The 24,248-nt window shown below is 37.8% G+C and overlaps 1 protein-coding gene across 3 annotated transcripts in view; it reads left to right on the top strand.

Moving 5' to 3' along the window:
• The window catches only part of ADAM28 (ADAM metallopeptidase domain 28), a 92,162-nt gene that overhangs the window by 38,766 nt on the left and 29,148 nt on the right, over positions 1-24,248 (top strand). For all 3 annotated transcript variants that reach the window (XR_012378105.1, XM_073892597.1, XM_073892598.1), the window contains 5 exons: positions 1,584-1,668; positions 14,585-14,715; positions 15,707-15,884; positions 17,476-17,565; positions 20,547-20,742. Coding sequence is in view for 2 of the 3 variants with exons in the window: in XM_073892597.1 (XP_073748698.1) it covers positions 1,584-1,668; positions 14,585-14,715; positions 15,707-15,884; positions 17,476-17,565; positions 20,547-20,742 (680 nt within the window). In the remaining variant the exon portion in view is untranslated. The remainder of the gene's footprint in view (positions 1-1,583; positions 1,669-14,584; positions 14,716-15,706; positions 15,885-17,475; positions 17,566-20,546; positions 20,743-24,248) is intronic.

Raw genomic sequence — 24,248 nt, 5'->3', positions numbered from 1 at the left:
ACACACACACACACACACACACACACACACACACACACACACACACAATGGAATATTACTCAGCCATTGAAAAGAAAGAAATCTTTCCTTTTGCAACTATGTGGATGGAACTAAAGTGTATTATGCTAAGTGAAATAAGTCAGTCGAGAAAGACAAATACCATATGATTTCACTCATATGTGGAGTTTAAGAAACAAAATAGATGAACATAGGGGAAGGGAAACAGAAGTAAAATAAGATGAAAACAGAGAGGGAGGCAAACCATAAGAGACTATAGGGAACAAACTTAGGGTTGCTGGAGGGGAGGTAGATGGGGGGATGGGACAATTGGGTGATGGGCATTAAAGAGGGCACAAAACGGCAATCCAATATCAAGAGCAGATTTCCTGACTAGACTAGAATAAACAAGATAAAAGTACTAAAAAGATATGATGGAAGGAAATAACTGTCCTTTCACTTGTAAACTGAAAGTCATAGCCTTTAACTTACAAATTAACAAAAGGTATATATCTATACCTGGCATAACCAGGTAAGAACCTTGTGGTACAGCTATACCCCACCCACTGAAAACAGGAACCAAAATAGCTAACTCCATAATGGGAGAAGATTTTATTTATTATAAATAAGCTGGTAGTGAATATTAAACCCACCCAAATGCAGACTTAAGTAATTTTATAATGTAATTTTTAAAGAGGATATAAAAGCCATGAATCTTTAAAATATGTATAATGCAAAATACCATTTCAAAATAACAGATATCTGAAAACTTTCCAAAGGAAATGTAAAGTGGGAACAAGTTCTCTAATTTTCCTTATTTTGCATGGCAAAATTAATACTCTCCATTTTTGAGGATGATAACTGGGAAAATATAAGTTCGACTATTTATGTAAATACATCTACTAAAGGAATTTTTAAAATAATGCATTCTTTGCAAATTACTAAAGACAAACCAGGGCTAGGATCTTGAACAAATAGCAGAATAATAACAAAGGCAGCACATGAAATCCCACTACAAACTGAAAGAAAAACAAAATGAACAAAACTAAAATAAAATTATGAAAGACCAAACCAATTGTCTATGCAAATAAATGCAAGTGGTTCTGATTCCTTTTCAGTAACAAATATTTCAATAGCATAAGTGCTTCAGTAACACAAATATGTTCAGAATGGGCCCAAATTCCAAATCCCACTATAGCTAAAACAGTGCTAAAAGAGAACAAAGGTAAATGGATATAAAAATATATGAGAGAAAAATATAAATTAAAACAAAGCATATGTGATAATACTAATATACAAATAAGATATGTATATATACATATATTATAATAAATAAATAATAAAATATATTTAATATTTTATATATATAATATTCAAAAGGTGATTATGTCCAGGTGCTTATATTTAGGTGCTATGACAACCATTGTATATAAAAAAAAGCCTAATTCAATTTCAAAAACTGAAGGAAATATTTAAGTTATTCACAATGTGAGTTTCTCTATTAACCGTTTAGAGTTCTGGATTGTCTATAGGACATATAGTTGAGAGTCATAAATTGTTATATCATTTTTTTTTCTTTCTTGCAGAGCAACAAAACTTTCTGGAACAACCGTGGGCCTTGCTTTCATGTCTACAATGTGTTCTCCTTATCATTCTGTTGGCATAGTTCAGGTTTGTTTGAAGATAAATAGTTGGTTCTACAATTCAAGTGTGTCAAATGCTCTTTTTTCTGAATCATGTAGTTTTTTGTTGTTGTTATTGTTGTTGATATGGTAAATAACATGGATTGAATTTCAAATGTTGAAACAGTCTTGCATATCCAGTATAAACCCAGCATGGTCATAATGCATTATCTTTCTTATATCTTGCTGGATTCAACAAGCTAACATATCTTGAGGATTTCTATATTCTATATAATCATGAGGGATATTAGTCTGTAGTTGTCTTTTCCTGTTACCTGTTTTTCAAGTTTTGTTATTAGGGCAAATCTGGTCACATAAAATGATATATTCCCAACTCTTCCATTTTCTGGAATGTCTTAGCAGAATTGGCATTACTACTTCCTAAAATATTTGGTACAATTCATCAGTAAAACCATATGGGTCTGGCATTGTCCTTATGGAAAGGTTTTTAACTACAAATACCATTTCTTCCATAGATACAGGACTATTCAGGTTATTTATCTTTTCTTGAATAACCTTGGCCATTTGGATCTTTAAGGAAAGTGTCCATTTCATTTAAGTTGGCAAAAATTTGTTGATGATATTCTTATAATATCCTTTTTTTATATCTGTAGTGATGTCCTCTCTCATTCATGATATTAGTAATTTATGTCTTTTTCTCATGGTCAGTCTCACTAAGAGTTTATTAATTTTATTCATTTCTAAGAAACTGCTTTTGTTTTATTGATGCTCTGTGGTTTTCCTTCTTTCAGTTTCATTGATTTCTGCTTTTCTCTTGATTATTGAATTTCTTTTGCTTTCTCTGCACTTAATTTGTTCTTTTTTTTTTTCCTATTACTTAAGGGAGAATTTTAGATCATTCATTTGAGACTTCTTCTTTTCAAATGTAAACATTTAAAGCATAAATTTCCTGCCATGCACTGCTTTAGCTGAACCCATCATATTTAGATATGTGTGTTTTCATTCAGTTAAAAATATTTTCTAATTTCTTTTTTGATCTCCTTTTTGATTCATGTATTATTTAGGAGTGTACTGTAATAATTTCCATTATGGTTTTTTTTAGTTTCATGTTGTTATGATCTGCTTATTCATTTGCTAGGGCTGCCATAACAAAATACCCCAGAGTGCATGGCTTAAACAACAGAAATGTATTTTCTCAGAGTTTTGGAGGTTAAAAATCCAAGATCCAGATGTTGGTAGGTTTGGTTTCTCCTGAGGTCTCCCCCGTTGGCTTGCAGATGGCCACCTTCTTGCTGTGTCCTCACATGGCTTTTCCTCTGTGCACACATCCCTTCCTCTTTAGTCCTGTTGTATTAGGGCCCCAGGATCATAGTCTCATTTAACTTTAATTATCTCCTCAGAAGCCCTATCTCCAAATACAGTCACATTGGTGGTTAGGGCTTCAACATATGAATTGGAATGTGTGTGTGGGTGGGCACAATTCAGTCCATAATAGTCTAGGAACATACATAGTAGAATTTCAATATTTTAAAACTTTTTGAGGTTTGTTCTTGGTCAGTACCGCATATGCACTTTAAAAAGAATACCTTCTGCTGTTATTGGATGGAGCATTCTGTAATTGTCAGTTATGTCAAGTTAACTTATAGTGTTGTTCAGTTCTTTTGACTCATTGATGTAGAGAGAGTAGTTAAGTATCCAAGTATAATTGTAGATTTGTCTGTTCTTTCAAATCTATAAATTTTCACTTCATGTATTTTGAAGCTCTGTTGTTAAACAAATACAGAAATAGAGTTGTCATGTCTTTTTAGAGAATTAATCCATTTATTATTTCATGTTCCTCTTTTTTCCTGAAATATTCCTGTTATGAAGTCTACCTTGTCTGTTATCATTATAGTTACTCTGACATTTTGTGGCTAAAGTTTGCTTGATACAACCTTTTCCTTACTTGTATTTTTAGCATATATTTTTCTCTGCATTTAAAGGTTTCTGGTAGACAGTATATACTTGGCTTTTACTTTTTATCTAATCTGACAATCTCTGTCTTTTATTTGGTGTATTTAAATCATTTATATGTAATATAATTTTTGATATTGTTGAACTAAAATCTTACATTTTGCTAGATCTTTGCTATTCCTTCTATTCTATATTTTTCTACCCTCTTTAGGATTGAGGATTTTTGAAAATAATTTCATTTATTTTCATTATTAGCTTTTCATTTTTATCTCTCTTTATTTTTAATGGTTGTCTTTGTTTATTATATACCTCCGCTTGTCTGTTTTTACCTTGAAATACTCTTGTCCTCAGTGTGCCTGGGTGGTGCTGTCAGTTAAGCATCAGACACCTGGTTTCACCTCAGGTTGTGATCTAAGGGTTGTGAGATCGATCTCCACGTTGGGCTCCATGCTCAGCATGGAGTCTGCTTAAGACTCTCTCCCTCTGCCCCTCCTCCCTGCACACTCCCTCTCTCTAAAAAAATAAATAAAATCTTAAAAAAAAGAAGAAATATTCTTCAGCTGCTTCACATGTAGTATAAGGATATTATAGGAGTATACCTCTAATTACTCCCTTCCATTTTTTGTGCTATTGTTATCATATGCTTAACTTTACATACATTAAAAATACACAACATATTGTTACTAATTTTTCTTAGTCTTTCTCAGTGCAATTTAAAATAAGAAAAAAATAATATTATGCTTACCTTATCTTTACCTACACTCACCTTTATCACATTCCCAACACTCTCCATTACTTTTTTTAACACTCTCCGTTTCTTTTTTTTACCTTTTTTATTTTTTTAATTTAATTTTATTATGTTATGTTAATCACCATTCATTACATCATTAGTTTTTGATGACTGTTCCATGATTCATTGTTTGCATATAACCCCAGTGCTCCATTCAATACATGCTCTGTTTAATACCCATCACCAGGCTAACACATTGCCCCACCTCTCTCCCCTTTAGAATCCTCAGTTTGTTTCTGAGAGTCCATAGTCTCTCATGCTACATCTCCCCATCAGGTTTGCCCCCTTCATTTTTCCCTTCCTACTGTCTTTTTTTTTTTTTAACATATAATGTATTATTGGTTTCAGAGGCACAGGTATGTGATTCATCAGTCTTACACAATTCACAGTGCTAACCATAGCACATACCCTCCCCAATGTCTATCACTCAGCCACCCCATCCCTCCCAACACAACCACTCCAGCAACCCTAAGTTTTTTTCCTGAGATTAAGAATTCCTCATATCAGTGAGGTCATATGATACATGTCTTTCTCTGATTGACTTATTTCGCTTAGCATAGTACCCTCTAGTTCCATCCATGTTGTTGCAAATGGCAAGATTTCCAGGTTTTTTTTCTGATGGCTGCATAATATTCCATTGTATATATACCACATCTTATTTATCCATTCATCTGTTGATGGACATCGTGGCTCTTTCCATAGTTTAGCTGTTGTGGACGTTGCTGCTATAAACATCGGGGTACACATACCCCTTCGGATCCCTACATTTGTATCTTTGGGGTAAATACCCAGTAATGCAATGGCTAGGTTGTATGGTAGCTCTACTTTCAACTTTTTGAGGAACCTCCATACTGCTTTCCAGAGTGGCTGTACCAGCTTGCATTCCCACTAACAGTGTAGGAGAGTTCCCCTTTCTCCGCATCCTTGCCAACATTTGTCATTTCCTGGCTTGTTAATTTTAGCCATTCTGACTGCTGTGAGGTGGCATCTCATTGATGTTTTGATTTGGATTTCCCTGATGCAGAGGGATGTTGAGCACTTTTTCATGTGTCTGTTGTCCATTTGGATGTCTTCTTTGGAAAAATGTCTGTTCATGTCTTCTGCCCATTTCTTGATTGGATTATTTGTTCTTTGGGTGTTGAGTTTGATAAGTTCTTTATAGATTTTGGATACTAGCCCTTTATGTGATATGTCACTTGCAAATATCTCCTCCCATTCTATCGGTTATCTTTTGGTTTTGTTGACTGTTTTCTTTGCTGTGCAAAATCTTTTTATCTTGATGAAGTCCCAATAGTTAATTTTTGCCATTGCTTCCCTTGCCTTTGGTAATGTTTCTAGGAAGAAGTTGTTGCAGCTGAAGTCAAAGAGGTTGCTGCCTTGGTTCTCCTTTAGGATTTTGATGGACTCCTGTCTCACATCTAGGTCTTTCAACCATTTTGAGTCTATTTTTGTGTGTGGTGTAAGGAAATGGTCCAGTTTCATTCTTCTGCATGTGGCTGTCCAATTTTCCCAACACCATTTGTTGAAGAGACTGTCTTTTTGCCATTGGACATTCTTCCCTGCTTTGTCGAACATGAGTTGACCATAGAGTTGAGGGTCCATTTCTGGGCTCTCTCTTCTGTTCCATTGATCTATGTGTCTGTTTTTGTGCAGGTACCATACTGACTTGATGATGACAGCTTTGTAATAGTGCTTCAAGTCCGGAAATGTGATGCCACTGGCCTTGCTTTTCTTTTTCAACATTCTTCTGGCTATTTGGGGTCTTTTCTGGTTCCATACAAATTTTAGGATTATCTGTTCCATTTCTTTGAAAAAAGTGGATGGTATTTCGATAGGGATTGCTTTGAATGTGTAGATTGCTCTAGGTAGCATTGACATCTTCACAATATTTCTTCTTCCAATCCATGAGCATGGAATGTTTTTACATTTTTTGTGTCTTCCTCAATTTCTTTCATGAGTATTCTATAGTTTTCTGAGTACAGATTCTTTGCCTCTTTGGTTAGATTTATTCCTAGGTATCTTATGGTTTTGGGTGCAGTTGTAAATGGGATCTACTCCTTAATTTCTTTCTTCTGTCTTGTTGTGGGTATATAGGAATGCCACTGATTTCTGTGCAATGATTTTATATCCTGCCACTTGACTGAATTCCTCTGTGAGTTCTAGCAGTTTTGGGGTGGAGCCTTTTGGGTTTTCCACATAAAGGTCATATCATCTGCAAACAGTGAGAGTTTCACTTCTTTGCTGATTTGGATGCCTTTTATTTCTCTTTGTTGTCTGATTGCTATGGCTAGGACTTCTAATACTATGTTGAATAGCAGTGGTGATAGTGGACATCCCTGCCTCGTTCCTGACCTTAGGGGAAAAGCTCTGTTTTTTCCCCATTGAGAATGATATTTGCTGTGAGTTTTTCAGAGATGGCTTTTATGATATTGAGGTATGTACCTTCTATCCCCATACTCTGAAGAGTTTTGATCAAGAACGGATGCTGTACTTTGTCAGATGCTTTTTCTGCATCTATTGAGAAGATCATATGGTTCTTGTTCTTTCTTTTATTAATGTATTGTCTCACATTGATTGATTTGCAGATGTTGAACTAAACTTGCAGCCCAGGGGTAAATCCCACTTGGTCGTGGTGAATAGTCCTTTTATTCTACTGTTGGATCCTATTGGCTACTATTTTGGTGAGAATTTTTGCATCCATTTTCATCAGGGATAATTGTCTGTAAATCTCCTTTTTGATGAGGTTTTTATCTGATTTTGAGATCAAGGTAATTCTGGCCTCATAAAATGAGTTTGGAAGTTTTCCTTCCATTTCTATTTTTTGGAACAGTTTCAGAAGAATACGTATTAATTCTTCTTTAAAAGTTTGGTAGAAATCACCTGGGAAGCCATGTGGCTCTGGGCTTTTGTTTGTTGGGAGATTTTTGATGACTGCTTCAATTTGCTTAGTGGTTGTAGGTCTGTTCAGGTTTTCTATTTCTTCCTGGTTCCGTTTTGGTAGTTGATACATCTCTAGGAAGGCATCCATTTCTTCCAGATTATCTAATTTGGTGGCATATAGTTGCTCATAATATGTTCTTATAATTGTTTGTATTTCTTTGGTGTTGGTTGTGATCTCTCCTCTTTCATTTATGATTTTATGTATTTGGGTCCTTTCTCCTTTCTTTCTGATAAGTCTGGCCAGGGGTTTATCAATCTTACTATTCTTTCAAAGAACCAGCTCCTAGTTTTATTGATCTGTTCCTCAGTTCTTTTGGTTTCTATTTCATTGATTTCTGCTCTGATCTTTATTATTTCTCTTCTCCTGCTGGGTTTAGGCTTTATTTGCTGTTCTCCAGCTCCCTTAGGTCTAGGGTTAGGTTGTGTATTTGAGACCTTTCTTGTTTCTTGAGAAAGGTTTGTATTGCTATATACTTTCCTCTCAGGACTGCCTTTGCTGCATCCCAAAGATTTTGAACAGTTGTATTTTCATTTTCATTGGTTTCCATGAATTTTTTTTAAAGATTTATTTATTTATTGGACAGAGAGAGACAGTGAGAGAGGGAACACAAGCAGGGGGAGTGGGAGAGGGAGAAGCAGGCTTCCCACTGAGCAGGGAGCCTGATGTGGGGCTTGATCCCAGGACCCTAGGATCATGACCTGAGCCGAAGGCAGACGCTTAATGACTGAGCCACCCTGGCGCCCCTCCATGAATTTTTTAAATTCTTCTTTAATTTCCTGGTTGACCCATTCATTCTTTAGTAGGATGCTCTTTAGCCTCCATGTATTTGAATTCTTTCCGACTTTCCTCTTGTGATTGAGTTCTAGTTTCAAAGAATTGTGATCCAAAAATATTCAGGGAATGATCCCAGTCTTTTGGTACTGGTTGAGACCTGATTTGTGACCTGGGATGTGATCTATTCTGGAGAATGTTCCATGGGCACTAGAGAAGAATGTGCATTCTGTTGCTTTGGGATGGAATGTTCTGAATATGTCTGTGAAGTCCATCTGGTCCAGTGTGTCATTTAAAGTCTTTATTTCCTTGTTGATCTTTTGCTTACAGGACCTGTCCATTTCAGTGAGGGGGGTGTTAAAGTCCCCTACTATTATTGTATTGCTGTCGATGGTTTCTTTGCTTTTGTTATTAATTGGCTTATATAATTGGCTTCTCCCACGTTAGGGGCATAGATATTTACAATTGTTAGATCTTCTTGTTGGATAGACCCTTTAAGTAGGATATAGTGTCCTTCCTCATCTCTTATTATAGTCTTTGTTTTAAAATCTAATTTGTCTGATATAAGGATTGCCACCCCAGCTTTCTTTTGGTGTCCATTAGCATGGTAAATGGTTTTTCAACCCCTCACTTTCATTGTGGGGGTGTCTTTGGTTCTAAAATGAGTCTCTTGCAGACAGCATATCAATGGGTCTTATTTTTTTATCCAACCTGATAGCCTGTGTCTTTTGATTGGGGCATTGAGCCCATTTACATTCAGGGTAACTATTGAAAGGTATGAATTTAGTGCCATTGTATTGCCTGTAAGGTGACTGTTACTGTATATTGTCTGTATTCCTTTCTGGTCTATGCTGCTTTTAGGCTCTGTCTTTTCTTAGAAGACCCCTTTCAATATTTCTTGGTGTTCTGGTTTCGTGTTTGCAAATTCCTTTAGTTTTTGTTTGTCCTGGAAGCTTTTTATCTCTCCCTCTATTTTCAATGACAGCCTAGCTGGATATAGTATTCTTGGCTGCATATTTTTCTCGTTTAGTGCTCTGAAGATATCATGGCAGTCCTTTCTGGCCTGCCAGGTCTCTGTGGATAGGTCTGTTGCCAATCTAATGTTTCTACCATTGTAGGTTACATATCTCTTCTCCCGAGCTGCTTTCAGGATTTTCTCTTTGTCTCTGAGACTCGTAAGTTTTACTATTAGATGTCGGGGTGTTGACCTATTTTTATTGATTTTGAGAGGGATGCTCTATGCCTCCTGGATTTTGATGCCTGTTTCTTCCCCACATTTAGGAAGTTCTCTGCTATTATTTGCTCCAATATACCTTCTGCCCCTCTCTCTTTCTTCTTCTTCTGGGATCCCAATTATTCTAATGTTGTTTCGTCTTATCATATTGCTTATCTCTCGAATTCTGCTCTCGTGATCCTGTAGTTGTTTATCTCTCTTTTTCTCAGTCTCTTTATTTTCCATCATTTGGTCTTCTATATTGCTACTTCTCTCTTCTGCACCATTTATCCTAGCCATTAGTGCCCCCATTTTTGATTGCACCTCATTAATAGCCTTTCTGATTTCGACTTGGTTAGATTTTAGTTCTTTTATTTCTCCAGAAAGGGTTTCTCTAATAACTTCCACACTTTTTTCAAGCCCAGCTATTATCTTTAAATTCATGATTCTGAAATCTAGGTCCGACATCGTAATAACATCAGTATTGAGTAGGTCCCTGGCAGACGGTACTACCTCTTGTTCTTTTTGCTGAGGTGATTTTTTTCGTCTTGCCATTTTGTCCAGAGGAGAACAGATGAATGAGAGAACAGAATGCTAACAGGTTAACAACGTCTCCAGCAAATATACTCCATACAAATCAGAAAAGACCTGAAACCAGGGGACAAGAAAGGAAAGAAAGAATAGAAAAAAAAATGAAAAAGAAAATGATAAAAACAAAAATAGAACAAAACAAAATAAAAAAACAAAATATGATCAAATATGATCAGGCTAGTGCATAGATCAGTGCCACACACTAGCTTTTGGGCATATTTTGGTCTGTTAAAAGAAAGTGCCTGCTAAAATTTTAAAGGAAGAAAGACTTATATATGTACAAAATAAGGGTTGATACAATGAAGGGATGGCAGATGACTGTAAAGATGAAAATTTAAAAGATTTTATAAAAGGAATTGATAAGATAAGAAGTTGTTTGAAAAAAGAAAGAAGATTTAAAAAAAAAAGACAAAGAAAGGGAGAGAATGTGATCAGGCAGGAGACTAGAACAAAGCCATACACTAGTGATTTAGGGTATATTTTGATCTATTAGAAGAAACTGTATCTCAAAATTTTAAAGAGAGAAGAACTTATATATATATGCCAAAAATAAGGGTAACTACTATGAAGGGATAAAAATATAACTAAAAATGAAAAATAAAAAATGTTTCTTTTAAAAAAAGGGATAAGATGTTGTTTGAAAAAGGGAAAAAGAAAAATTCTAAAAAAAGTTAAAAAAATTAACTTTGAAAAACTAATGAATTATGGTAAAAAAGCCATGAATTCTTTGTGCAGTATTCCCCTAGCGCTGGAGTTCTCCCATTCTCCTTGATCGGTAAACTTGGTCTTGGCTTGCTGGCTGTTTGTGTTGATCTTCTGGGGGAGGGGCCTGTTGCCGTGGTTCCCAAATATCTTTGCCGGAGGCGGAATTGCACCGCCCTTGTCGGTCAGGGCTAAGCAAGCTGCTCCGGTTTGCTCTCAGGAGCTTTTTTTCCCTGCAAGCTCTCGGTACAGCTTTGGAGGACCAGGGTGAAAATGGTGGCCTCTCAATCTCCCAGGAGGAGCTGAGAACTCGGGGCCCCGCTCCTCAGTGCGCCCCCAGAGAAAAGCAGTCACTCCCGTCTCCCCGGTCTCTGGCCGCACTCCGTGCTCACCTGGCCTGTGATGGCGCATTTCTATGTCTGACACCCGACCCCGTGTGGATTTTCCAAACCCAGCAGATCCCTGCGGTGCCGCCGCTCCTCCTGGGGGAGGAAGGGGAGTCTCCCCGGCTCTGCCGCTTGTTGGGTCCCTGCTGGAGGAGCAGTGGCCCGACTGGGTCGCGGATCACAGTTTATGGCAACCCCGAGCTGAGAGGCTGCGCCTCGGCTCCGTCTCTGCAGCCGGCTTCCCTGCTCCAATACCTGGGAGCTCTGCCGCACTCAGGCACCCCCGGTCTTTCTGTGACCCCGAGGGTCCTGAGACCACACTGTCCCACGAGGGTTCCACCCCCGCTTAGCCACTGGAGCGACGTCCCTCAGCGGAGCCATCTTCTAAAAGTTCCGATTTTGTGCTCCGCGGCTCTATCACTTGCCAGAAGCGGCCGACGGAGGCCCCCTCCCCGCCGTCTATCCTCCCGAATATCGCCTCAGATTCACTTCTCCGCATGTCCTACCTTCCAGAAAGTGGTCGCTTTTCTGTTCAGAGTGTTGTTACTCTTCTTATCTTCGATCTCCTGTTGAGTTCGTAGGTGTTCAGAATGGTTTGATCCCTATTCAGCTGAATTCCTGAGACCAGACGAAATCCAGGTCTCCTACTCCTCCACCATCTTGCGCCGCCCCTCTAGTTGCTCTTTAAAAAACTGCAGGTTCTTGAGACATTTGTGTGGCTCAGTCAGTTAAGTGTCTGCCCTCTGTTCATGTCATGATCCCAGGAGGACCATGGGATAGAGTCCCACATCTGGCTCCTTGCTCGGTGGGGAGGCTGCCTGTCCCTCTGCCTGCTGCTCCTCCTGCTTATGCTCGCTCCTTGTATATTCTCTTGCTGTACCACATACACTCTGCCTTTATCAGTTTTAAGGTTTTTTTTTTTTTTGTATGAGTTATTACTGGCATCTGGTAGTGTCTCTTATCTGGTAGTGTAAACAAATATTCATGCTCTGACTTTCCCTGTAGATGTAAGCCTACCTTTCCTTAGATTTCAGGTTTGTTTGTTGCCTTGTGACCTCAGCTCTGGATGAGTTCTATAAATTATGAATCTTATTATGTCCAGTGGTTTATTTATTGTAAGTTTGGGAGTGACACTCTTTCCAGCCTCCTATAATCTGGTGGTAAGGAGCAGGGGTAGGGGTTTCTCTTTTGATTTTATCCAGTTTTGGTTTTAAGTATGTCCTGAGTCTCAGAGGTAAAGCTTTCTTAAGGATCCTACCCATCCTTCCAATGGCAGCAAACCTTTCCTTTCTATCTTTTGCAGGTCTTTTGAGGAAGAGTTTCCTGACTCTCCTCAGTGGAGGAAACCTCAATTAATATCAATATAGGATCCTGGGCTCAAGATTTTTGTCTTCCTGTTTCGGGAGTAGAGGGTGTGTGTGTGTGTGTGTGTGTGTGTGTGTGTGTGTGTGTGTGTGTGATTAAACCCATCCCCTGCCCATACTGGGTCTTCAGTTCTGTCTTAGGTTGTCAGAACTTGCTATTTCTCTCCCCAGTGGCTTCTGGCCCATTCCACAAGAGAAATTCTTTCTGTTTTACTACCTGGCTCCCAGTGTCTATCATGAGCTCCTAGAGAGGAGGCCTCTGGAGAAATGTCTGTAAGTGTGTGCAAAGCACCCTTGTTTCTGAGGTCCTGCAGATTCTATACTCTTGCACTGGCCCATACTAGGCCTTTAGCAATTAATTTAAGAATTTAAATGAATTACTTCCCCACTTGCAGGTACCTGTCATCTCCTTCTCTATGCCTTGCTGGAGATAAACCAGTTCTTATGTCCAATCTGTACTTGGGAGGGCCTGTCTCTTCTTAGTTTCCAGGATCTGTCAATGTCCTACAACCACAATTGACTGATAGATTCAAAGAAAATTATAATGAAGTTTATCTACCTAGTCCTTGTTTCTAGTGCAAGAATAATGTTCTTTCCAGCTTTCTACATCCTAGGTGGAAGTGTGATATATATATATATATATATATGTATATATATATATATATATGAGTCTGGTTTTGTGATAAGCTTCATAAGGTGAACAGAAGAAGTAAAATATATTTTTTCTTTTCTTTTTTAAAGATTTTATTTATTTATTTGAGAGAGAGAGAGAATGAGAAAGAGAGAGAGAGCACATGAGAGGGGGGAGGGTCAGGGGGAGAAGCAGACTCCCCACTGAGCAGGGAGCCCGATGTGGGACTCGATCCTGGGACTTCAGGATCATGACCTGAGCTGAAGGCAGTCGCTCAACCAACTGAGCCACCCAGGCGCCCCAAATATATATTTTTTAAATTAAAAGAGCTTACCATAGAATTGGAAGAGAAATTAGACTACTTAAAGCAATACTTAATAATATATGATAGTAGAATTGAAAACTGCAGTAGGAATCCAGAGTAGAGGATTATTAATGAAGATGAATATGGTCAGGAAATGTAGCTGTAAAATAAACTTCAAAGGGTGGGTAAGGTTTAGAGAGGGGAGAGAGAGAATGGAGTTCATTCCAAAGGAAAAAAAAATTAAGTTATGAAAATAATTGTTTAAACGAAGATACTATAAATTTAAGGAGTCTCACGTAAGGCAATTGTGGAAAGTCTAAACATATTTTCATTTTTCTTAATTTTTTTTGGTTTGTTTTTGTTCCCACTTGAGTAACTCCATCTTACTAAATAGCAAGGTTTACCAGATTCATCTTCACAGAATGATTGAATATCATGAATTGTAAGTATTAACTTCCTATCTTACACAGGTGTTCCTTGTTTATGAGTCTTGTACCATGCCCTATGGATCTCTTTATTTGGTTCTTTAGAATGAAGTTGATAAGGAAATCAGGTTTCTTTGGGTGGGTTGTAACTGGCAGATTCCTGTCTCCCCACTGGGAAATTACAGCCTGCAGTGATTCTGTAGTGCTGTTTTATTGCTCCTGAAAAATCTGGAGCCCCCAGTCCAACACTTCTAATCAGAAATAATCTAGTAATCAAGTTGGCTACTAGCCAGATTTCATGCAATGGGGCAAGTCTAGAAGCGACTGATGTCTAGTCTTGGTGGTAACAGAATTGAAAAAGATACCAATGGTACTAAAGTCCTGGGTTAACAGACACTTTCAGATCCCCACTAGCTAAACATATCAAAACCCTTCAATCAAATTAGAAGGTATTAAAAGCCAGCCGGGGGGGGGGGGCGCCTGGAGGTAGATCAGTTTAAAAAATTCTGATTCCTTATCATCGTTGAAGACATTTCACCACTATCTCTTATGGCAGGAAACCACAGAAACGTTTCTCATCATAAATATTCCCCATGTACAAGAATAAAGAGCAAGCAATGTGTCTGTGATGCACATTCAGTACCAAAGTTGTGTGTGTGAGAGAGAGAGAGAGAGAGAGAGAGAGGGAGAGATAGACAGACAGAGGCAGGAGAGGAAAGGAAGAGAGAAGAGGAGGGAGAGAAAGAGACATGGTGAGTAGTGAAAAAGCTGAAAGTAAAATCACATTCAGCCCCAGTTAGTAAAACTAATTATACCCTGAGTTATAATTTAGTTTGAAAACCAGAGGATCTATTTCCTTATTCTCGCCCTTAGGACCACAGTGACAACATGCTTAGAGTAGCAGGGACCATGGCCCATGAAATGGGTCATAACTTTGGAATGTTTCATGACTCCTATGTTTGCAAGTGCCCTTCTGCAATATGTGTGATGGACAGAGCACTAAGGTGAGGCTCTCTGGGAAGATGCTTTCTGTCCCAGTTTTTGGTTCACTCTGGGCTTTATCTGTGCTATATCTTTCATGTTATCCTCAGCAACACACTCAAGCTTTTAAATATTAAATAGTATAATCATGAATGCCTATCTATAGCAGACCACTTTATCCCTCATCTATATGCAATATTTTTCATTAACTAATACATCATTTAAACATATTGTGTCTTTGCTGTTGGCGTGATTGACATTTTTAACTTCATCTTATCTACATAAGACCTGGTTTCAGAAAATCTTTAGTATTTATCAAATTTTCAATGAATTCAGATTGGGTGGGTTCTAGGAGAACATCCTTGCAGGAGCATAAAGAAATGATACATTCCTGCCTTGCCTAAGCAAAGTTTCCAGGGAATTTTATCTTTAAAAATCCCCAATCCCTTTTATGTATGTATTTCCTCTCTTCTATTTCCCTGTCCCAGCTCACTCAATCTAGGGTTAGTCTCCTAGGCCATTCCCCAAAATACTTGGTTCTGGTGGCTGCCAGTCACATACATTTGTTATCTCTCCCAGATACTACTGCATTTTTAAACCTCATCTTTATTTGAGGTATGTGAAATGAAAAAATTCTCCCCAAAGTATTTCCTCTGAAGGAAAGTGAATTCTTAGACACATAAATAAGTATGACTACTAGCTGTAGGACTTCACAGCCAAAATGACCTAAGGCTGAATAAGATTATCTGGATAAGTCAGATGCATCTTTGTTTTTTTAAACAGCAGCCCGGATGCTACACTTTAAGATCTGACATATTTTTTCATTAAGATGGAGGTGTTTGTGTCCATCCGGGGCTAATTCAGGTACACAAATGAGCTCATGATTTAGCAGTTGGGCAGTGGATTGGGTTTAATCTTTTAGGGCAGGTTTTGGGTGTATCATCCCCAGTGTGTCATATTGCTCCCTTCATGCTCAGCGTGACTGTGTTCCATTTTCTTTCCTTATTGTCATAGCTTCTATATACCTACAGACTTCAGTTCCTGCAGCCGCATCAGCTATGACAAGTTCTTCGAAGATAAATTATCAAATTGTCTTTTCAACGCTCCCTTGCCCACAGATATCATATCCATCCCAATCTGCGGGAATCAGTTGGTAGAAATGGGAGAGGACTGTGATTGTGGGACTCCTGAGGTACCACCAAATACTTTCTAAAATGATCTAATTTGTTTTTCAATTGCCAAGAAGATAAACTATAAAATTGTATTATTACTCTGAAATTGTGCGTTTCTTATAATTTTGCATATGTTTATTTGTAGACATTTGTCAGGCCACCCTTTCTAACAATGACTACTGCATTGCTTAGCAGACCTTCCTAATTTCCTTCTTGGTGTTCTTTCCCCATTTCCTGATTTTTAAGAACCACTCAACAACTGGGCTTTGTATCCTCATCCCTCTCCTTCTGGCAGAAATAACTTCACTTTTCTTATGTGGCTACAACCTGCTGAGCCGTTACTTTAGGGTCAACACCACAATAACGCTCAGAGGGTGTAAATGGCTTGCCCAAGGTCACGGAGCTGGTAGAGGGAGAGGCCAAGATGAAGACTCAGGTGTTTGTTTTGGCAGTCCTGGGGACATCTTGCACTGAGATTTAGTTCTTCTCTTTGTGACTTAAGAGTTTGTACCATTAGGAGTCCTAGCCTGATCCCACCCTATTGACAAGGCATCCAGGGTTCTGAATGGGATCTTTGTCTCCGTTTTATCAACACTTAATATGAGTGACATGTCAAGGCTTCAAGGGGTCATCTCTTCAGTAATTTCAAAATACGACCACAAATGTATTCATTCTATGAGAAAGGGGAATTTTTCCAAGATGATGTTTATATTTGAAATAAGAGCAAGAGTTTTAACCCTAAAAAGTTGTAATTCTCTTAGGGAACCTAAACAGCTATAAGAGGAAGTTTCCAAAGTAGGAGCTTCCTCAAAGCCTCATGCAGTTGACTGATTTCTCAGAAACAAGTTGGGGAGAGCAAGACACAGCCTATTGCTTTATGCAGAGTTGAATTAAATGTCAAAATTGCATAAAGAACTATACTTCTAGATTTTTAGTACGTGTCCTAGAGATTAATTTTGCTGCTGGATAGGTACAAAATTGGTGAGCTCAACTAATTATGTTTTTAACTATTTAGATAAATTTTATTTTATTTTATTTTATTTTCCTTGAATAACAGGTTTATTGCTCAGATAAACTTAAGAAATGTTACACATACTATTTGCCTCTGGAAAGTCACAGTGAGCCTTGTGTATTAAAGGCTCTGAAAAGTTCCGCAGTCAGCAGTTGTGCTTTTTAAATTTTTTTCTTATTATGTTCAATTAACCAGCATATAGTAGTACATCATTAGTTTTTAATGTAGTTTTCAATGATTCATTAGTTGCGTATAAATTTTATTTTAAAAAAATATCCTTTTTCCTTTTGTTTTCTTTCATATTTTACCAAAAATAGATCATTTTCAGTACTACCCTGGGAGGCTGAGTGAACTAGAAGAGATACTCAAATTTAAAAAGATGTCAGTAGACTTCAGATATGTGACAAATCACCAGTGGCTCCAAAATCTGTTTTTCTAATGTTGAACTTTGTTCTATCTTTTATTTTCCTGAAAATTATTTTCAGACTATATCACAGTAGGATCTGTATGATAAAAAAATATATTATGAATTGTAGTGAAACAAGAGCAAAAAATTGAGACCCAATCTGGCATTTGCATTTGTTTCTGGTATTTCTCAGGAATGTACCAACATTTGCTGTGATGCTAAAACTTGTAAAATCAAAGCAAGTTTTCAATGTGCATTAGGAGAATGCTGTGAAAAATGCCAGGTAAGATTATTATTTTATTTTATTTTAATAATTATGATTACTGTTTATTTTTCTATATTAAAATCTCAGTGATTATGTTAAATGAAATAGCAAAGCACTAGTTTTCTGTCTATAAAATAATGCTGCCTACCATTTATATATGAGTGTTTATAAACATGGGCTATTTGATCCCCCAACATCCCTTTGAATTAGGTATTATTATCTCATTTTGCTCTTGAAGGAACAGAAGCTCAGAATAGAAAATGTGCAACATAATAGACCCACTGAATGGCAAACTCCAAATACGACCTGTTCCAAAGCCAATGCTGGGGAACAATATCTGCCGCTGCATCTGATGCCACAGAGCCTTCTTGCACCAAACCTCATAACTGTTTGCATATTCCTTTAAAAATAGGTTCAGTGGAAAAGCTTTTGTTTTTCTCTTTCTTTTTTCTTTTTTTTTAAATTTTATTATGTTAATCACCATACAGTACATCATTAGTTTTTGATGTAGTGTTCCATGATTCATTGTTTGTGTATAACACCCAGTGCTCCATGTAGAACATGCCCTCTTTAATACTCTCCACCAGGCTAACCCATCCTCCTACCCCCCTCCCCTCTAGAACCCTCTGTTTTTCAGAGTCCATCATCTCTCATGGTTCATCTCCCCCTCCAATTTCCGCCCCCTTCATTCTTCCCCTTCTGCTATCTTCTTTTTTTTTCTTTAAATATATAATGTATTATTTCATTCAGAGGTACAGATCTGTGATTCAACAGTCTTGCACAATTCACAGCGCTCACCATAGCACATACCCTCCCCAATGTCTATCACCCAGCCACCCCACCCCTCCCACCCCCACCACTCCAGCAACCCTCAGTTTGTTTCCTGAGATTAAGAATTCCTCATATCAGTGAGGTCATATGATACATGACTTTCTCTGATTAACTTATTTCACTCAGCATAACACTTAAAGCTTTTGTTTTAAGTAATGTGGGGTCTCCCCTATCTTTAGACTTTGAAGTCACTTCAGGGTGAATTTCTTAGAAAACAGACATAAAGTAAGGATTCTGTGTCATTTTCTCTGTGGGGCGTGTTGACTTTCCTTTCATGTTCAAGTTTAGGATTTTACCTTCTATTGTTGCAAGGAATTCTCTATTATGATTATTTGTTTATATGCCTATTTCCTTAGTTAGACTGACTTCTGAGGGCAAGGGACTGATTCATCCTCAACTACCACAGAGTTTCATACATTTTTTTATTAAAGATTTTATTTATTTATTCATGAGAGATGGAGAGAGAGAGAGAGAGAGAGAGAGAAGCAGAGGGAGAAGCAGGCTCCCAAGGAGCAGGGAGCCTGATGCGGGACTCGATCCCAGGACCCCGGGATCATGACCTGAGCCGAAGGCAGACGCTTAACCATCTGAGCCACCCAGACGCCCCAGTTTCATACATTTTAAATGCTCAAGAACTGTTTGCAGAAGGAATGTGTAGATAGATGGCATACCAGGTTATAGGTAGTATTGGGGAATTTTTTTTTTTTTAATGTCAGAAGGAGAGGAAAGAAATAAAAGAGGCCAAAAGGAAGAAAGTTTGAGAACTTAAGTCGTATTCAACAAGTGTTGATTAAATGCTATTTGTTGGAGATTGTGGGAAATTAACAAAAAAAGTAGTTTTTCACTCCAAAGAACATGCTGTTTCTTTAGGGTAATGATATACATACCTGAAACAGATGAAAATATAGTGCATGATTAAATGCCCAGGTAGACATTATAAGGATATATGCCCTTTGTGTAATGCTTTCCACTTAAATTTTCACTTAAGTTCCATAATGACTCTGTAAAGGAAATATTAGATGGGGAAATGGATTTTCAGAGAGATTAGGTCCCTTTTCTAAGGCATACACCTAGCCCCTGGCAGAGCCAAGATTTAAACCCATATCTTCCAAATCCAAATTCAAGGCTCTTCCCACCATGTGTAGGAAGAAAAGGCAACAATGTGCCCTGAAGACGTCAGAGGAGGCTTCGTGGAAAATGAGGCTGTCACTAGTCTTAGAGTAAGGCGTAGATTTTAGATAAGTAGACAAAAAGAGAAAAACACTCCTAAATGAGGAGGCTGAGGGAAGGAATCAAGTTGGATCAGGAGGTATAAGCATGGCTCTGGTAAGAAAGCTTGTCTGGCTGGAGCAGCGGGGGTTGAATTTGGAAGGTCATGTATGATCTAATTAAATTTTGGATTCCATTCTGTCATCAATGTTAAGATACTGAAAGTTTTCTGATGATATAGGGAAACATGCTTGCTCACCTCAACTAGGGAAAGATATGCTTCCAGTATCCATACAGGCCTCTTCAGATCTGCATAAATGGCAGAAGTTGTCTAAGGTTTCTCTCAGGCAGTAAGAGCAAGATTTGCAGGAATAAATTGCAAGGAATTAATACATCAAATGCACATCCAGTTATTTCTCCCCCATAAGAAATCATTTCATAGGAAGAAGTGAATTGAAAAGAAACATTTGAGCATACAATAAAAGGAATTAAGGATTAGGAAACATGATGCCTGGGAAAGTCTCAGAGCACGCTGATCTGGTGCTTCCTTAATACAGAAGATTCACTTTGCCAATAAATCTCTAAAGTTGCAGGTGTAAATCTCCTTGAAAATCCTGACAAAGATGCCTTTAACAAAGGAAAAAATAAATCCCTTCTTTGCATCTAAGATGAGGCTTGGTTTCCTTCTGCACTTTTCTCATTGATATTCTATAGTGCTTGCACCATAAATTCAGAAATATTGATTACTTAAAAACTCAGGCCATTGGCAGAAGTCAATAGAAGTGATATAATAGGAGATGTCTTTAGTTTATGCAGTGCAGATGTAAGCTACAATAGAATGATGCCTCTAACTACCTTGCCAAAAAAAGGCCAAAGGGAAAATATTATTTGCATTAATTTGAGATATTAGAGTAAGTCAGATAGAAAAAAGCCTTCTCTTCATTTTTATTTCCCTGCAGTTTAAAAAGGGTGGTGCAGTGTGCAGACCAGCAAAAGATGAGTGTGACCTGCCAGAAATGTGTGATGGCAAATCTGGTATTTGCCCTGATAATAGATTCCGAGTCAATGGCTTTCCCTGCCAAAACGGAGAGGGCTACTGCTTGATGGGGATGTGCCCCACGCTGCAGGAGCAGTGCACCCGCCTGTGGGGACCAGGTAGGAGGACAAGCCCCAGTGTTATGGGCATTCCTGCCTCTCTCTAGTCACATACAAAGAAAAATCATGTTACCGTGTTATAACAGATGACAGTGTTTAATCATGGCCAAAGTAGTATTCTATCCCAACCTTCTTTCTTGGAAACTGCGCTACAGCTCCAAATCTTGGATGAGTGCATTTTAAGACATAAGGTCAATTTAGGGATTTCTAGATTCAACAAATAAAAATAAGGATGGACCAGTCAATTTGAATTTGAATTCCAGATTAACATTTTTTTTTTTTTAGTATCAGTATGTCTCATGAAATACTGGAGGTAAGCTTATACTAAGAAAACTTTATTTGAAATTCAAGTTTAACTGGGTAAAGCAGGAAAGGTTATCCAATGGGAAAAACTCTCTTCAACAAATGGTGTGGGGGAAATTGGACAGCAACATGCAGAAGAATGAAACTGGACCACTTTCTTACACCATACTCAAAAATAAATTCAGAATGGTTTAAAGACCTATGTGTGAGACTTGAAACCATAAAAATCCCAGAGGAAGACACAGGCAGTAACCTCTTTGACATCAGCCAGAGAAACTTCTTTCTAGACATATCTCCAGAGACAAGGGAAACAAATGCAAAAAATAAACTATTGGAGCTTCATCAAAATAAAAAGCTTCCACACAGTGAAGGAAACAATCAACAAAGCTAAAAGGCAACCTATGGAATGGGAGAAGATATTTACAAATGACATATCTGATAAAGGGTTAGTATTCAAAATACATAAAGAATTTATAAAACTTAACACCCCAAAAACAAATCATCTGGTTATAAAATGGGCAGAAGACATGAATAGACGTTTTTCCAAAGAAAACATGCAAATGGCCAACAGACACATGAAGAGATGCTCAACATCACTCATCATCAAGGAAATGCAAATCAAAACTACAATGAGATACCTCCTCACACCTGTCAGAATGGCTAAAATCAACAACACAAGAAAGGACAAGTGCTGGCGAGGATGTAGAGAAAGGGGAACCCTCTTGCACTGTTGGTGGGAATGCAAACTGATGCAACCACTGTGGAGAAGAGTATGGAGATTCCTCAAAAAGTCACAAATAGAACAACCCTATGATCTAATAATTGCACTACTAGGTATTTACCCAAAGAATACAAAAATACTAATTCAAAGGGATACATGAATTCTGATGTTTATAGTGGCATTATCTACAATAGCTAAGATATGGAAGTAGCCCAGGTGTCCATCGACTGATGAATGGATAAAGAGGATGTGACGTATTAATATGTATATATAAATAGATCTACATATATAAGTAAATATATGTAGATCTATTTATTTAATATAAATAAATAGGGAGAGGAATATTACTCAGCCATAAAAGAATGAATCTTGTCATTTGCAATGACATGGATGGAGATAGAGTGTATTATGCTAAGCAAAATAAGTCAGAGAAAGACCTACCACATGATTCACTTATTTGTGGAATTTAAGAAACAAAACAAACAAAGCAGGAAAAAAAAGAGACAGGCAAGCCAAAAAACAGACTCTTAGCTATGGAGAACAAACTGATGGTTACCAGGGGGCGTTGGTTGGGGGAGATGGGTGAGATAGGGGATGGGGATTAACGGGTACACTAGCTGTGATGAGCACTGGGTGTTGTATGGAAGTGTTGAATCGCTCTATTGTACACCTGAAACTAATATAACACTGTATGTTAACTACTGAAATTTAAATAAAAACTTACAAAGAAACAAATTTAACTGGATATCCGGTACTTTATCTGACAACCCTAATCAAGATCCTTCTCAGATAAGTACACCCTTAGAAGTCTCTGTGTGTGTCTGTGTGTCTGTGTGTGTCTCTGTGTATGTGTCTGTATGTGTCTGTGTGTGTGTGTGTCTCTGTGTATATGTCCGTGTGTGTGTCTGTGTGTGTGTGTGTCCATGTGTGTCTCCGTGTGTGTCCGTGTGTGTGTGTCCGTGTATGTGTCCGTGTGTCTGTGTGTGTGTGCGTGTGTGTGTCCGTGTGTGAGTGTGTGTGTAGGGGTGGCAGGAGTGCTGGGAGATGGGCAGAGCATAAGGGAAGGGGGAGGGGAAAAAAAGGACTGTGGGGGTGCAGATGAGCAATGTGGAAAAGTGAAATCTCTTAAATGCTTATTTTGCCCCAATACTAGAATTTTAGAAGCCATATTCTCTGATATACCACAAAAAATAAATTAAAAATAAAACTTAACAATCTCCAAAACTGTAAACTAAAACTTAAATTGTACTAAACAACCTTGATCAGAAAGGCAATATAAAAAAATATCAGTTCTTTGGACTTTCTGGATATGATGTCCATTGTGCACATTCCTTAAATGACTGAAGGGAATGTTTTAACAGGGAAAATACATATTCCTAAAAATACTTGAAGATGGTTATCACATGCCAGGAACTTTTCATAATTCCTGAAAATATACATAAAACAAGATAAAGGAAAGCAACAAAAATCAGTCTTTCACAATATACCCAGTAAAAAGGAAACCTGAGAAATACAGGGATTAGAACTTAGAAAAATTCCTGAATTAAAATAAATCCTTTGTATCAGGCAAGGGTGGGCTGAGACACAATTTGAGGAGCATAGCTTAATACCATGGGTGCATGGGCAGGTGCACTGGCGTGCAGGAATCTGGCCTCAGCAACCCTCCCGCTTACAGGTAATGCAGACTCACATGCTAAGTTACAGGTGGAAACAAAGATGTTTGTGTGGGTTAAAGAGAGACTCTGTGCTTTCTTGACTAACTTTGGTATATAGCAGAAACTAGGGAAAGAAAATCTTCTGCACAGAGTTGAAGCTCTGAGCATCCCCTTTATTATCTGGTGATAAATCACTGCAGTAAATACTATTACCTTCTCCTTTTGCCTGACCCTTCACTATCTGCCTCCCCTGCAAATCTGTAAATTTCCCAGTACCTAGACACTGTGTATTTTGTTCACAACTGTATTCCCAGTGTGTCCCAGCACATTGCCTGACTTTTGTAAATGTTCAAAATTATTGAATTAATGTTGAACATATTTATCTTTTATTGGAAGAGGAAAGATCTTTTAAATCACACATTTAAAGGTAGCCCATATAAAAGATCAGAGAACAGATTGGCCTAAATAAAATTCCAAATTTTGTAATTCCTAAGGGATCACAATTTATTTCAAATTAATATTCAGAGTTTGAAAAGTCTTATATATAAGGAGGGAGATCACTCTCTCTGATATCAAGTCATTTCTATAAATCATTTGCAATTCCAAATATTGAAAATGCGACCAAGGCATTAACAGGCAATTTGTCATAAAGAAGTCCAAATGTCCAAAAACCATTAAAGTCATTCTAACTTACTAGCAAGAAGTATGAAGTACTGACACATTGATGTGTCAGGAAATGCCAATATAGTAAGAAATATGAATGAAAAGTTGATTCCTTCAACACTTGTCAAATTGGCAACACTTTGTTACAGTTAATCCTCAGTGTC

This window comes from Callorhinus ursinus, unplaced genomic scaffold (assembly GCF_003265705.2).
Source record: "Callorhinus ursinus isolate GAN/ISIS: 27379988/994484 unplaced genomic scaffold, GSC_fseal_2.0 scaffold4, whole genome shotgun sequence".
NCBI classification, from domain to species: Eukaryota; Metazoa; Chordata; class Mammalia; order Carnivora; family Otariidae; genus Callorhinus; species Callorhinus ursinus.
Note: the sequence above shows the minus strand (reverse complement) of the source record. Positions and strands in the feature narration are given on the sequence as shown.